At 47.5% G+C, this 16,761-nt stretch overlaps 1 protein-coding gene across 3 annotated transcripts in view; it reads left to right on the top strand.

The window, feature by feature from the left end:
* The first annotated feature begins 706 nt into the window (after positions 1–706).
* Positions 707–16,761, top strand: part of PTPRN2 (protein tyrosine phosphatase receptor type N2) — a 799,963-nt gene continuing 783,908 nt past the window's right edge. For 2 of the 3 annotated variants that reach the window (XM_053217793.1, XM_053217794.1), the window contains exon 1: positions 707–912. In XM_053217793.1, coding sequence (XP_053073768.1) covers positions 819–912 — 94 coding nt within the window. In that variant the 5' untranslated portion in view covers positions 707–818. The remainder of the gene's footprint in view (positions 913–16,761) is intronic. The other variant, XM_053217795.1, reaches the window with a different exon arrangement.

The raw sequence follows: 16,761 nt of genomic DNA on the forward strand, positions 1-16,761 counted from the left end.
TGAGAGGTCCGCAAGGTCCCCAAGGCCCCCCGCGGACCCCTGGACAGTGGCCAGGGAGGGACACCAGGGCCGCGTCCGCACCGTGGATCCTGATCTCGCCGCGTAGAGTTCGGAACTCGGAAGGCGCTGATCCTCCAGGCTGGGCTCCCACAGTTTCCTCTTCCTCAGGCTGAGGACCTCCCACACTTTCACCGCCCCCCCCCGCCTCCCCCCCCCCCCCCCCCCCCCGCTCTGGGCCCCCTTCTGATGGATCCACAACACGTCTGGTCACATTAAAATTAAATAAAACTAAGAGCCGGCGATCGGCTCCTGGGCGGCCTCAGCCACACGTCAATGGCCGCCGGCCCCGCGTGCTCACGGACGCCGCGTGGGACCACGCGGGTGGGCGCCCTGCCCGGGGTCTGAGCAAAAAGGGTCGGGCCTTTCCCCCGCTTGGCCGAAAGGGAGGGCCACGTCCCGGGCGGGCCAGTGCGACCACGGGGGACCCGGGACCCCCGGACCGGGCGAGGACTGCGTGCGCTCGGCTCACCCCAGCCCCCTGGGGGAGGGCGGAGCCACAAGGATGGGACGGGGGCGCGCTGGGGCGGCCGCGCGCCGGCAGGTGGGGCGGGCCGGGGGTGGGGGTGGCGGGCGCCGTGGGCGGGGCCGGCGGGCGCGCGGCGGGGCGGGGCCTGGGTGTGGGCGGGGCCGGAGGCGCTGTCCGGTGCTGAAGCGGCGGCGGGCGCGGGCAGCGCGGGGAGGAGCGGTGCTCGCCAGAATCGGTCCCGCCGCCCCCGCCGCGCCGCCATGGACTGAGCGCCGCTCGCCCGGCCGCCGACATGGGGCCGCTGCTCGCGCTCCTGCTGCTGCTGCTGCTGCCGCCGCCGCGCACCGCGCCCGCGCCCCGCACCCGGCAGCTTCCGGGGCTTCTCGGTGAGTGGGGAGGGGGGTGTCGGGGGAGGGAGGAGAGGGCGCCTGAGGGAGGGAGAGGGCGGGGGTGGGGTTGCTCGATGATTTGGGGGGCGAGGGGAGGGGGCGTCGCGGTGAATATGAGGAGCAGGGGGAGGGGGCTTCTCGGCGAGGAAAGGGGAGGGGCTGGGGGAGGGGGGCTTCTCGGTGAGTGAGGGGGGCGAGGGTAGGGAGGCTTCTCGGTTTGGGAGGGGGCGGGGGAGAGGGCTTCCCGGTGAATGAGGTGGACGGGGGGGAGGGGGCTTCTCGGCGAGTGAGGGGGCGGGGGTGGGGGACTTCCGGGTATGTTTGGGGGAGGGGGGTGCTTCTCGGTGCGTGAGGGGGAGGGGGTGGGGGGGTTTCCGGGTGTGTGAGGGGGCGGGGGTGGGGGGCTGCCCGGTGTGTGAGGGGGCGGGGGTGGGGGGGGCTTCCCGGTGTGTGAGGGGGCGGGGGTGGGGGGCTGCCCGGTGTGTGAGGGGGCGGGGGTGGGGGTTTCCGGGTGTGTGAGGGGGTGGGGGCGGGGGGGCTTCCGGGTGTATGAGGGGGCGGGGGCGGGGGGGCTTCCGGGTGTGTGAGGGGGCGGGGGTGGGGGGGGCTGCCCGGTGTGTGGGGGGGGGTGGGGGGCTTCCGGGTGTGTGAGGGGGCGGGGGTAGGGGGGGGCTGCCCGGTGTGTGAGGGGGGGGTGGGGGGGCTTCCGGGTGTGTGAGGGGGCGGGGGTGGGGGGGTCTGCCCGGTGTGTGAGAGGGTCTTCTCAGGGAGTGACGCGGGGCAGAGAAGAGGTTTGTCGGTGCGCCAGGGGGGGAGGGGCTTCTCGGTGAGTGCGGGGCGGGGTCCCGGCGCGGTGCCGGGGGGGGGCGGGGGCGCTCAATGGAGGGGCGCGGTGCCTCGCGGGGTCCCTGCTCTCCCCCGGGTGCCTCTCTGTCCTCGCCGCAGGGCCAGGCAGGATTCGCACCCTGCCTCAGTTTCCTCCCGGGCGCCCCTCCTCCCCGCCCAGGACTCCGGCTCAGGGCGGCCCCGGCGACGGGGCGTCCCGTGCGTGCGTGAGGCTGTAGGGCTGGGGCGACGGGGAGGCGCGCCGCGGCCGTGGCGCCCCTCGCACCCGCGCCTCGGACTCCCGCCTGCGCGGTCAGCACGTGAACCCCGCTGGCAGCCGCCTCTAGGCAGACGGACATTTTCCTTCCGCGGCCGGGGTCCGCCTCCGTGAGATCGCCTTTCGCCGTGTTTACCCAGGAAACGTGCCGGGCCCCGCGCCCCCCTCCTCGCCTCCCTCCGCGCCGGCCCTTCGGTGGAGGAGACTCACCTTAAAGCTTCAAGGCCCGGATTGCCCAGCGCAGCAGACCAGATAATAGGGGGTTGCTAGGTGTCCAGAGGGAGGGCAGAAACCTGTCCTGGGTGGTGCCGAGGGGTCGCTTGGCCAGCTGGCCTCCTCCGCCCCTGGCCTGGCCCTTCTGGAACCCCGAACAAAGAGGTGGCACGGAGAGAGGTCAGTCTCCCCCGATTCCTGGCTAATGCAGACCGCGACCCAGTTAGAGGGACAGCCGGTGATTTGAAGGGAGGTCCTCGCCCCTGGGGTGGAGGGGTGTGACCGGTGCCCACATCCCGGGGTGCTGCTATCCAGGTCACCACGCACAGATAGTCCTTGTTAGGTAGGGACAAGCTTGGGAAGGCTTGGGGGCCTGGCCCACTCTGCGTAGACCTCCAGGACCTTGCCTCAAACTGGTGATGAGGGTTGAGCCGTGGACCCGTCGACAGGCCTGTCACCTCCAGTGAGAGCTGTTCGCTCAGCTGGCCAGATGCAGCCCTGCAGGTCAGGGGGACCCAGGGTCAGCTGATGTTGCTCTAGGGAAGGCAGTTTCTATGGGCTGAGTGGGAGGCTGGTCCTGGACTACTCTCTTTCCGTTACGATTGCCGGTTCCTAGCATTTTGCCTAAGTCACAGAAGGAAGAAGTGGCTGAGAGAGGGAGCAAAGGAAAACCCAAAAGTGGAAGGGTATGAAGAGAAGAAAATCACCACGCTGTCCTGGACAATACTGCCTGACAGAGCAATGATATTTCGACTATAAAGTTGAATCCTATTAAAAAAGGATGCCTCATTTCTCCTCTGTTTACACCTCCTGGATGGTGGATGGTCTTTATGTGGGGCGTTAGGGGCCCAGAATCACTCAGACAGGCTCAAGGATTCCAGGTGCATTAACCTGGAAATTGCTTGGCAGTGTCTACAGATAACGAGGTGTAAGTGTGGTCTTCTTATTTGGGGGCCCAATCTGGAATAGCATGTAGCCTTGTCTACCTATATAAGCTCTCTACATCCTGCCCGCCAGCCTTCCATCCCTACCCTGTCCTCACCCAGAATGCTGCTGCCATATTCTCAGAATTCGAGTACCCAGTCTTCAGAAAGTGCAGGGAGAACCGGGGTCACCTATGAAAGGTATACGCTGCCATCTTTCTCTTTCTCAACCATTTGGATCTTGTTTGATATTTGGTCACACATTGTTCCAAATAATGATGCACGATGTACGATCACCTAGAGACCTTAGTTTTGGCCCTAGCCATGTCACTTGTATTCCTCCTACTTATTTAGCTCAGGTTGTTGTCTAAAGAACACAGTACGAGGAGATCTGAGTTTTTCTCCTTGCCAGTATCATAAAGTTGTAGGTTAGAATGACTCTGATACTACCAAGACCTAAGACCAGTTCTTTCTGTATAGACTGCCTTGACTGAGCCAGGGGCCTGTTCAGATTTAGTCAGTGAAGGAGTTCTTAATGAAAACCAGAGTCAACGAAGGTACTAGTATCTCCTCGTTCTGAGCCACGTTCCGTGAAACCACCGTATTTTCACAACAGCTGTTGGCAGCATCCCAATGGCAGTGGATGTCTCTCACCTTTCCCTTTCTTCAAGGGTACCCTTTCCCCCTTAATCACTTTAGCTTCCTGCCCTGTCACCACCTGTTCTCTCCATGTCTTTCTGGTTCCAAAGGCTCCTTTATGACACATAGTTTCCCATTATTTTTGACACTAGTATCAGAGCTGAACAGGGAGGGAATAATGGCACCCCCATCCATGATATGATTCAACTTTGTTTCTAGTCAAAATACCATTGCTGCATCAGGCAGCATTGTCCAGGATGGTTTAGTAATTTTGTTTTCTTCAGCTAGTCCTGTCTTTGGATTTTCCTTTGCTCCCTCCCTTTGCCTTTCTTTGTGATTTCAGGACATCCTTTTGTTCATGTGCTCAGTACTATATGAATCTGATTTGACTGCAAGGTGCTTGTCTTTAAGCTATTTTCAGTTATAGGGAGGCCAGTTTGTGAGCCTGCTCAAATAGCCCCCACATTTAAGGGCAATCATATAAAAGGCCCTTCTTTTGCTAAAGAAATACGAATTTTATTTGCCAAAGGACAGAGTCAACCTTTCATGAAAATTTGGCTTGGAGAATCCGAAAGTCAAAGCTAGCCCATGCACCTAGCTCTGAGATAGGTGAGTGTTTTCCTCCCTTGTTTTTTGTTTCCTGATTTGCCCACACATGTTTTTCATTCACCAGTGAGCCCACATGGAACTGAGGAGACAGCAGCCAGGAGCAGGAGTCGGCTTGTTTTGTGAACTAGATGGCATGATTGTTTATTTTTAAATCAAAGCATCCTTTCTGCCACAAAAGCACACGTCCATCTTTGCTTCTTAGGGTCCATAGCTCTTGGTTTTGTTGGGTGCATGGTAGCGAGCAGCCTGCCCTTCCTCTAGAGCAAAAACCCTGCTACCCCCCCTCAGGCTGTGAGCCTTTCTTTGCCTGTCTCCTCCCCCCTGTTCTGGCTCCTTCAGCATCAGGTGCTGATGTCCCCATGCAGAAGGATGGGGGTGCATGCAAAACTCTGGGCTTCTGTGGAAGGGAGGTGACAGTGGGCTTATCCATGAAACCAGATGCATTGGGTGGAACTGTGGCGCTGCTGTCTCCTGTGTCCAGAGATGGCAGTTAAATGTGTCAGACTCAGAAGGAATGTGTGGGGAATAAAAAAGGTTTTTAGATGGCTTCCTCTTGGTGCTAAGCTTAGTTCTGCTTCTCAGCATCTTGCAGCTCTTCTTTTAAAAGCCGATCTGTTTTTGTACCTGGTTATCAAGATCATTCTCCGTGGTGCCCACCAAATAGGTGTAGGAGGTGTGCTAAATTTTCCATAGTCTGCTTTCTGCCTTCCTCTGTGGTGGTGTTGGGTCCCATCGTGGTTGTGTGCCAGGAATTTCGGTATGCCATGAAATGTGCAGACTCCTTGGGTTCCTGGCTTCCTGTGCGCAAGGGCAATAGCAGTGTGGTGAATCTGCAGTCAGGCTGAGAAAAGCAACCAGGATGATCACCCAGGGTGATGTCTTGATGAGTTCTATAGTGGTCATTGTTTCTTTTACATGATAATTCTGCATTTCTGAGTTTCTTTGTTGTTGCTGTTTTTTTTTTTTTTTTTTTTTTATGTAGGCAGGCAGTATTACCTAATTTGTGAATGCAGTTATTCACCCTTTATTTTATTTTATTTTATTTTATTTTATTTTATTTTATTTTATTTTATTTTATTTTTTAAGTGAGGAATGTGGGTTCAGGAAGAGGGGAAGTTTGAAGGAGGGGTGGAGTTAGCTGAGCTGTCCTTATACCTGATCTTATTAAGAAAGGTTTCTATTACCATGATCTCTTGGAGCATTACCTTAGAATTTCAAAATTCCTTATGAAAAGGTGTTTGTAACTGAATGTAACTGTGACCCCCAAAAAATAATCCTCTGGCTTTGAGTGGCATATATTTAAATGCCTAGGTATGTGTAAATACTGCTAGTTTAAGGATTCTTGATGTGTGGAGAGGCAAACAAACAAACAACCCCCCCAAAACAAACAAACAAACAGACAAACAAAAAACTTAAGAAATGGGCAGAAAGGATTTGAATCTAGATTTATCCCAGCAAATGCAGCCCCAGTGAGGCTCGGTTAACCAAGAACCTGTCTTATCTCTACTGACAAGATGTTCCATTTCTTGAGAAAACAAACAGCTGAATTCATGGCTGATAACTCTCTGCTCCCCATAAAAGCACCTGGCAGCTGTTTCCACATTAGTCTAAATTGACCTTCATGAATATGGACCCAGCTGGACTTAAGTTTTTAATCTTGGTTGATAGGGGCCGAGAAAACCCAAGAAGCTGAAAATAATCAGTGCGCTTTTCTGCTGGCTGGAAACAGTTTTTGGGAGGAAGAAGGAAGCTTTTTCCTTTAATTTGTGCTCTCTCCGACGACTCTGCCACAACCACTATTTAAATACATAGGCAGGAAGTGAAAAGGGGTGTGGTTCTCCTGGAAACACTTATGTCCACCTATTAAGTGACTTTTTTGTTTGTCAGTTGGCTTCTGTGCTGATAAGTGGATGACTCCCCTGCAGGTGTAAGGCACTGAACTTTGGACTAGAGGTGTTGATGTGTGGAACATCAGGATCCTATCTTTAAAATGGCCTTTGTGTATGTGGTGTGAAGAAATAAGGAAGTTGTTCAGGGTTTTGTGACGATCGCTTGGTGTTAACTGTCCAGTGTGGAGGTGGATAACAGGGTGTTTTAGTTAATTCTGTTTTCATCTGTTCCTTCCAGTCCTACTGACTGTGGTTCAGAAAACACAACGACACTCCCAGTATATGGGACTAGAAATGGTTTCTGGGAGGGCAGTTTAACAGGCAGGAAGAGAATATTCGTAAAACAGATAGGGGCAGTGTCTCTTTCTTAAATTTAATTAAAAATTAATCATACAGTAAAACTGAGTTTTTTATTTTGGTACATCATCCTAGGTATAGATTCTGATGACAGGTGATAGAATAGTTCCTTGTCCCAAACATTGCCCTGTGCTCTCCATTTGTAGTGATAGCCTACCCTGTCCCCTGAGCCCCTGGCAACTCCTGGAAGACTCTACGTGTGGTTACATGAACTCCCTGCAAGGCGAGCATTTATATCTCCATTTCTCAGATGGGAAGACTGAGGCTTTGAGTGCTTAAGAAGAGTGCTATAAGAGAGTCAGCGCTGGGATTGGGTCCTAGGTCTCTGGTCTTCAGAGTCTCCTTTTCTCTCCAGCAGGTGACCCCAGGATGGGGCAGGGATAGCTCTGTAGGCTGCAGGTCCCAGCAGAAGGAATCTATGCACTGTTAGAACATGTCTCTGCAACCCCACAAATACAGGGATGTCTTCCTGTTACTACTACAGGGACAGAGGTGATTTTCACTTGTCAGGTTGCCTTTCCCTAAGGAGCTTCAGAACCTCTAGGCTCGACAGGCCTGTTTCAGAGAGAATTTGAAAATGCTCTTTGGTCTGTGGCAGGGAATGTTGATTTTCTGAGTTGGGTTTCGTTCTGGGTCTCAGACTCAGTTATTTGGTTAGCCTCTCTGAGTGAAATCTTGATGTTTGGAAATGGATAACTTGCTTTTGGACACCTTTAGCCTTACCTCATGGCAGGAATGCAAGTGCCACTGTAGAATTCATGGCTTACTGTGTTCATAAACACTCTGTTCGGAATGCTTCTGTGCTTCCATGAGATTTTTAAGTGTGGTAATACAAACATCAAAGAAACTAGCTCTCATTTCAGACCTGTTGGAAGAAAAAGCCCACTTCAGAGTAAGGAATGAAGGAGGGATTACTCTCACAAGAAAATTTCAAGAGTGTATTTGGTCTAAGCTTGGCATTTAGAGTGGCAAACAAGCAAAGGGATGGCTCATTCTAGTCACTTATTATTTTCTGAGGCATTTGGTAGAGGAAAGAGTGAAACTTCCCCTCACATGACATGGGCATTCTGTGTCACTGTGTGTTCTGAAGGTCCATTTTGGCTTCTGATGCAATGTCCTACATACAGTACAAAAGATGTTTGGAAATAGTTTGTTTGGTGGAAGGAATTTTCAGAAGAAAGGCTGACCTGGTTTCCAAAGGGAAAAGGACTTTATATTAATGGTGCGAGTTGGTTCTGATTCCAACAGCAGAATATAGTCAACTTGTAATTGGACAGAGCGGCCAATAAAATTGGCCGTGAAGGCTGATGCTTTTTCCATTTGGAGTTGTGGCTTTAGTCCAGTTCAAAGCAGTAATTAACCTGTTGTAGGGCTTGAGGCCAATTCAGTGCTTTGTATATTCTGTGAAATAGCTGGTATTATAATGGCAGCAGACGAGGCATACAGTGAAAGCTTGATTTCTCAGTGGTGGGCTGGGAATGGGAAACTGGGTGACGAAGCAGCATGGACTGCCATCTCCCCACCTTCCCACCTCAAGGCATGTTCTGTCCTGCAAAGGCACATCTGCTTTCACGAAAATATACTTGAGGACTTCTTGAATCTTCTTCTCTGGTTTTGCCTGAAAATAGGTCACCAATCTTCCATCTGATTTAAGTGTTGTCAACGAGCAGCACACAGATGAGATTATAAGCTCCTTCCCGTGCGCTCTCCCTGCTTCACCAGGGTGTTGTGGTCCTTGATTCCATGAAATAATAAACATGGAAAAAAACCCAGATCCTGTAGGTGATTTCTGAAGGCATGGTAGGGAATGAGTGGATATGGGTCTGGAACACAAATTGGATGGCAAAAGACACTGTTTCTGTGCAGCATGTTGACAGAGAGATCGCCTTCCGTCTCCGATCACGTAATCTTCACAGTTTGCGCTTATCCTCCTGTTAGAAGTCAAGGAAAATGAAAGGACTTTACCTGTAATCTTTTTGAATTTAAACCATGAGCAAAGTACCAAATTCTTCATGTTTTTGAGAGGATCATATGAGATGGTGGAGAGTCCTTGGTAATGGTAGTCCTGGTTGTTACACTCCTGGAAGCTCCATTTTTTTCCAGTTAATGTGGGAGTTCGGTGGCCAGATAGGGTGGAATGTTGTTATTATTGAAAATATTACTATTTTAGTGAGTCCAAGTCTCAGCCAAATTGACTATTGAGATTTTTGCTAAAAGCATTACCATTACATTTTAAATAGTAATATTATTCATGTTTTTTGATAAGCATATTTAAAAATAGTTATACATAATTAGGATGCAGACCTAATTATGTTGTAATGAGAATAATTAATGGTGAGAGCACCGTCTGGATTTATTTCACTTCATCCCTTCAAAGAGATTAAAGCCCTTGAATAAAAGAAATTGGACTTAAAAATAGTTATGCACGTTTATTACATGTATGAGTGGAAAGTGTCATAAAGAGATAGGACATACCCTTTTTCAGATACACTAAGCATTTTCTTTTGAAGTCTTATGTAATATTTGATAAATGCAAAAATCAGAGCACTTTTTTAGTGTATTTGACGTCTCTAGGTTGCAGTGTTTTTAGGTGTCTGGATTTTTGTCTTGTCACTGAGGCATGAAAAATATCTGATGGTAGAGTCCAAAGGACACACATACTCTTGTAAAAGTGTTGAGGATCACACACAGCATTGGCTGCACCTGGGACCCAACAGTGCTGTGCACGTCTGTCTTCCACAGCCTGACACAGAAGACAGCACGTCACTGTGAGGGCATGACACAGATAGCACCCTTCGCACCCCGAGTGAGGGCTGAGTGAGGGAAACATTCTCTTAACCCCCAGGCAGGACTCCCAAATCCACCACCTTCCATGCCGTTCGCCTGAGGACTTTGGGGTGTGAGAACATGCACATGCTGGGCAACTGTGCCCTTTCAGAAAAGACTGCGGTGTCCATGATGGTAGCGTCAGAAGGGGTGGGGTAACTGCCTTCAGGAGGTCTGACTTTGTTAGCATCTCTCACTGTGGGCCTGGGCTCAGACTTTCAGATTTGGGGCTCTGGGTGTGTGGGCCTGACAGGACCAAGTCCTCCTTTGTAGGGAGGGGGCGGTGACCTCCAGACCCTGCCTTGTTGGTGTGCAGCAGTCACTATAGTTTGTCCTTTTCCGCTTGTCACTGTGCCTCTGCGGGCCACTCTTCCGCTTTCCCAAAGCTTGGTCACTCTGTGGCCTGTTGCTCGCCTTCTGAGCTGCTGTTGCAGGGGATGGTTCTTGTGGCTCAGTGTTTGGCTGGCCTGACTGTGGGAATGGCAAGGAGAGAGGGGCAGCCCGGTAGGTTGGGTGTGTTAGAATCGTGTGCTCTCTTTGACGTGCTTGGGGTTGTGTCCTGTGTCTCAGGGAAGATCTGCAGGCTCTGGATATATGCCTCATGCCATAGTTTGCTCCCCATGGTTGACCTGTCTCTTCCCAGCAACCTCTCTCTCCGAGAGGAAAAGATAAGGACACACTCTCCCCTTGCTCTAACGGTTTTTGTGAGGTTCCCTGGGTTCTGCGGACCCCTGGACTGTTTGTAGAATGTGGGGAGCGGTAGGGTCTGAGCCATCTGTGCCTTCCACCTTGCCCTGGCTATTTCTGTGTTGACCACCAACTTTTATGCCCATGTGTAAGGGATGGTGGTGTACTTGTGTTTTGTTGTTCTTGGTGAACTTCTGTATTGTGTGACTCATGTCCGCAGCACGTCACTCCCCAGAAAAAACCTGGCAGAGACATCTGTGGGACGGGGTAAGCAGAAGTGCCAGTGGGATGCTGTGTACAGGGTGGCAGGCAGGGAAGGCGGGGCATCCTGACTTGAAGCCCTTGTGCTGTGGGGGGCACACTCTGGGGCTCGCCCAGCAAGAACTTCCGTGTTCTGAGACTGTAGTACCTATTAATATCTGTTTCTATTCTTGTGGCCTGGAATATGCTTTTTAAAAGAGGCTTTGCAGCAGAGTTGAGTTGGAATAGAGAAACTGTGATGTCAAGAGCAAAACTGCAGAGACTTTCATTTCTTGCAGAACCGGGTTTGGGCTAACATGCCTCTACTGGCAGGAGCCTGGCATGGTCCTTGGGCACAATGGACCTGCTCGTTACTCCACGTGTTCACTGAGCACTCTCCTTGGGAGTGACCACACTAGGCCTTGGGTTTTCGCTTTGCTTATGTCTGGTTTGGGGCAAGAAACAAGTACTTCAAGCGGGCTCATTAAATGGGGATGTTGAAAACCCAGAGAATACTCTTTAAAAAAAAGTAATTTATTTTATTAAAATTTTTTTTTAGCATTTATTTATTGTTGAGAGAGAGAGGGACAGAGCATGAGGGGCAGAGAGAGAGGGAGACACAGAATCTGACACAGAATCTGAAGCAGACTCCAGGCTCTGACCTGTCAGCACAGAGCCTGATGTGGGGCTCGAACTCATGAACTGAGAGATCATGACCTGAGCTGAAGTTGGACGCTTAACTGACTGAACCACCCGGGCACCCCAATTTATTTCATTTTTATTTTATTTATTTATTTATTGTTTTTAATATTTATTTATTTTTGAGAGAGAGAGAGAGAGAGAGTGAGGGAGGGGCAGAGAGAGACAGGGAGACACAGAATCAGAAACAGCCTCTAGGATCTGAGCTGTCGGCACAGAGCCTGATGTGGGGCTCGAACTTGGGAAGGGCAAGATTATGACCTAGGCCAAAGACAGATGCTTAACCGACTGAACCACCCAGGCGCCCCTATTTTATTTATTTATTTATTTATTTATTTATTTATTTATCAATCTATTTATTATTTAAAAAAATAATTTATTTTTTAATTTGCATCCAAGTTACTTACCATATAGTGCAACAATGATTTCAGGAGTAGATTCCTTAATGCCCCTTACCCACTTAGCCCATTCCCCCTCCCACAACCCTCCAGCAACCCTCTGTTTGTTCTCTATATTTGAGAGTCTTTTGTGTTTTGTCCCCCTCCCTGTTTTTATCTTATTTTTGCTTCCCTTCCCTTATGTTCATCTGTTTTGGATCTTAAAGTCCTCATAAGAGTGAAGTCATATAATATTTGTCTTTCTGTGACTAATTTCGCTTAGCATAATATCCTCTGGTTCCATCCATATAGTTGCAAATGGCAAGATTGCATTCTTTTGGATTGCCTTGTAATACTCTATTTGTGTGTGTGTGTGTGTGTGTGTGTGTGTATGCATATATATATATATATATATATGTATGTATATATATGTATATATGTATATACTACATGTTTTTTATTCATTCATCCAGTGATGGACATTTGGACTCTTTCCATACTTTGGCTACTGTTGATAGCGCTGGTATAAACATTGGGGTGCATGTGCCCCTTCGAAACAGCATGCCTGTATTCCTTGGATAAATACCTAGTAGTGCAATTGCTGGGTCATAGGGTAGTCGTATTTTTAATTTTTGGGGAACCTCCATACTGTTTTCCAGAGTGGCTGCACCAACTTGCATTCCCACCAACAATGCAAAAGAGATACTCTTTCTCTGCATCCTCGCCAACATCTGTTGTTGCCTGAGTTGTTAATGTTAGCCATTCTGACAGGTGTGAGGTGATATCTCATTGTGGTTTTGATTTGTATTTCCCTGATGATGAGTGATGTTGAGCATTTTCTCATGTGTCGGTTGGCCATCTGGATGTCTTTTGGAGAAGTGTCTATTCATATCTTTTGCCCATTTCTTCACTGGATTATTTGTTTTTTGGGTGTTGAGTTTGATAAGTTCTTTATAGATTTTGGATACTAACCCTTTATCTGATATGTTGTTTGCAAATATCTTCTCCCATTCTGTCAGTTGCCTTTAGTTTTGCTGATTGTTTCCTTTGCTGTGCAGAAGCTTTTTATTTTGATGAGGTCCCAATAGTTCATTTTTGCTTTTGTTTTCCTTGCCTATGGAGATGTGTTGAGTAAGAAGTTGCTGCTGCCGAGGTCAAAGTGATTTTTGCCTGCTTTCCCCTCTAGGATTTTGATGGCTTCCTGTCTTACATATAGGTCTTTCATCCATTTTGAGTTTATTTTTGTGTATGGTGTAAGAAAGTGGTCCAGGTTCATTGTTCTGCATGTCACTGTCCAGTTTTCCCAGCACCATTTGCTGAAGAGACTGTCTTTATTCCATTGGATATTCTTTCTTGCTTTGTCAAAGATTAGTTGGCCATACATTTGGGGTCCGTTTCTGGTTCTCTATTCTGTTCCATTGATCTGAGTGTCTGTTTTTGTGCCAGTACCATACTGTCTTCATTATTACAGCTTTGTCATACAACTTAAAGTCCGAGATTGTGATGCCTTCAGCTTTGGTTTTCTTTTTCAAGATTGCTTTGGCTATTTGGGGTCTTTTCTGGTTCCATACAAATTTTAGGATTGTTTGTTCTAGCTCTGTGAAGAATGCTGGTGTTATTTTGACAGGGATTGCCCAAGCGCCACTATTTTTTTTTTAAAGATCTACACCCACTGTGGGGCTTGAACTCACCAACCCTGAGATCAAGAGTTGCACTGACTGAGCCAGCCAAGTGCCCTGAAAATACTCTTTTACATGAATTTTTCATTGCTTAGAGTCTAAACAGAGGGAAGCATTTTGACCATTTGAATAAAGAAGCCTTTTTTAAGTGGAAAAATTACTTTTCAGAATAAAGATTAGATTTTTAGTTTAGTCCCCTAAGAAGTAAGATCTAATTTTCTAATTTCTGTGATGATTTTTAATGATTGTGTCTTCCTAATGTATAGTGAAGGTAGATTTTAATTTACTGTTATCATAGAGGATGTGATTGCATACATGCAGATCAAGTAACAAGAAATGTGCCAATTACATTGCTGGTGTGCTGAAAACCATCTTATGGAATTCATGTGTGGAAAGCAAATGTCTAGGAAAATGGACCAAGACGATGTCAAAATAACACTCTGGGAATGAATAATTATTAGTAAAAAAATGAGAAGTGTAGAAGGGAGAAAGAGACTACTGAATGTTAGCAGTGAAATTAGATTTTGCTTGGTTATATGTATTTTGTCTCTTTGAGAAGTAAAATGTATTTCTGAAAGAACATCTTGATTTAGTGCTATTCTGAGAAGATAAAAATGTGCAATCAAGCTGAAAATTTGGATATTTATATAGATATGCCTGTTCTCATTTTTCAAAGGTTTTGAGGGATTGAAATATAGATGTTAAACCCATTTTAGGACAGTATCAGTACATTAATGAAGAAGTCTATTAGTGATGTTAAAAAGTGATATTTTTGTTCTAAATACTGTTGAAGAATATATAGCATTTGTTTCATGATTACATGTTTTTCACAGGAACTCTGAAAGAACATCAGATATCCAGGGTGAATTTAAAGTCAAGCACTATGAAAAAAAGAATGTTCCAGACTGTTAGAGGCAATCTTACATAAAATAACATGTCTCACAAAGATTGTAATTAAATGGGCTAATTCCAAAATCAAAACCTTATTTTGAAAGATTCTACCCAAGTCTGGATATATTGTCATGTTGACGTAGTAGTTCCTCCAGAATATCAAAATATGCTGCTCTGCTGTGTGAAATAAATGAAGAATGGGAGGAAGAATACGCTCTCAGAAGAAAGGGCAAAGTGTTGTCTTAACTTGCATCCTGGAGCAGAAGCAGGTGATGGGTTCCTTCATGTAACCCAGTGGTTCTCAACTGTGGTCTCAACTGTCTTTTGCTTGACCCAGCTGGGTGGGAGGTATGCCAGTGGGCCCTAGAGAGTGCAGGTAGGGATGCTGCTGACCGTCCTATAGTGCACAGAGTGCCCCCACCCCAGAGAATCCCAGAGAAACAAAGAATTGGTCCTAATTCCAGCCATGCTGAGCTTGAGAAGACCTGATGTAGATGGAGGGTTTTGGGAGGAAGCTCCTGGCCACGTGCTTTCGTGTGGGGGAGTAAGAGATGGGCTTAAATATGGCAGCACAAAGTGTCATAGGAAGAAGTCTTGCTCTCCTCCAGTTCAGGAATATCTGACCACCAGGAAGGAATATCTGACCCTGTCAGTCTTCTGTTTGAAACCTCCCCAAACCTTGTGGATGAGGCCCCACGTCCCCCACTTCACACCTGTCCTCCATACTGCACATGCTCTCCTCTCCACCTCTGCACAGAGATGTGTGTGTGTGTGTGTGTGTGTGTGTGTGTGTGTATACACACACACACACACACACACACTTATTTACAAATTATACATATACTCTATTGAAATAATGATTATTATAAAATAAGTTTAAAAATAAATGTAAAAGAATGATGTATTAGTAATCATTAAAGTAATTATTAATCATTAAAATATTGTTGCAGGTACAAAAACTTCTCTGTACTCACCAAAATTATTAGTAACGTTTCAGGTGCTTGGTTTTTATTTTTAAATTTTATTTATTTTTATTTTAGAGAGACAGAATGCGTGTGTGTGCAGGGAAGAGGGGCAGAGAGAAAGAATCTCAAGCAGGCTCCATGCTCAGCATAGAACCTGAAATGGGGCTCAGTCCCATGACCCTGGGATCATGACCTCAGCTGAAATCATGAGTCGGAAGCTTAACTAACTGAGCCACCCAGGCATCTCCAGATGCTTAATTTTCAAATGTCTTTAATCTTGATGGTTTCAGGCTGTTATTATCTACTATCTCAAGGCACAATATGCAGTTAGAACAGTGTCCACTGTTGATGATAATATATGTAAATCCACATTTAGAAAAATCTGAAGAACGAATTTTAATCTTTTCAGCTGCCTTCTTGTTGGGTCTAATTAAATTGCTATGCCTTTGACCTCAGAAGGTGTCTGAAGGACAGTTTCCGCTGGGAGAAGTGTCAGCATTGCAGCCCCATTCGCTGTGTTTGTGTGGTCATTAACAATGTATGATTTCTTTGCAAGAACCCTTCAAATATCTGGTTTCATATTGTGTAGGTTCAAATGGGCCATCTAGTCCATAAACCACATCACCGGGCACAATGCATTGCAGCGGGCTGCAGTGCATTGTGAGAACCAGTGGCGGGCCGTTCGCCCTTCTTCACCAGAACTCATAGGGCCGTTTGCCACTGGCCTCTTGAGGCTGCAGAATTAGCCCATATATCAAATACACGTAGTTGTGAATTGGTATCAATGTGGGCACATATCCCAATATATATACTCAGTGATTTTTGCTGAATAAATAAAACAATTCCAGGCTTATGGAACTGGAAAAGGTTCCCTGGTCCAGTTTCAGCAATTTATAAATATGATATAATCTTGTCTTGAAAATTTCTTGATGTTATCTGGCCTCTTCTGCATTTCTAGGGCACAGGTTCCCTTTCTCACCCCCTAGTCCATTTCTCTGGTGGTCAGCATAAAATGTTAATGAAATACAAAGGAATGTCGGTTCTCAGTTGAAGTTATCTGCAGCAGGAACAGTCCTATCAGGTCATTCAGTCCTATCAGGTAATTTTTATAAAAGTAAGGTGAGGGCAGGAAGTACATTTCTGCATCAGATTTTCTTGCTACTGTTCACTGTGTGTCACTCTAAAATCGAAATTCTCACCCTAAGAACATTTCCAAATGAATTAGTGACAATTCTTCAGCCTAGACAATGTCAGGGAGCGAGATTCACTTATTCAGTTGGAATAAAATGTAGATAATTCAGAGAATACAGATTCATATTTGCGCACTTACTGTACTGGCGACTGTCAGCTGAATGATATGTATCAAACTTGCATTTTCATTTAGAAACTGCTGTTTCAATATGAGCTTCAGCTTTGCTGGTTAAAGCCATTTCAGTGCCAAAGATCTTGGATAGAGTTCTGTGTCCAGTGGTGGTGGACTGAGTCGTTTGACTAATCCACTGAGAACACAAGAGAACCTGGACAAAAAGTAGGAAATATAAGAAGGATCAGAGTGAAGAGTTGGTGGTTGAGACCCAAGAGAGGAAAGTCAGCCAGTTCTGGGGGGGGGGGGGGGACTGTAGGTGTTCTCTGGTGTGCCTTCCACATCGGAGTTGGGACCCCAGGAGGCTGCACACTAGGAGAAATGGTTCAACAGAGACAGGCAACCCTCCCTGCAGGGACAGAGACCCAGCGGTGAATCATCTCAGCT

The sequence above is a fragment of the Acinonyx jubatus genome, chromosome A2 (assembly GCF_027475565.1).
Source record: "Acinonyx jubatus isolate Ajub_Pintada_27869175 chromosome A2, VMU_Ajub_asm_v1.0, whole genome shotgun sequence".
NCBI classification, from domain to species: domain Eukaryota; kingdom Metazoa; phylum Chordata; class Mammalia; order Carnivora; family Felidae; genus Acinonyx; species Acinonyx jubatus.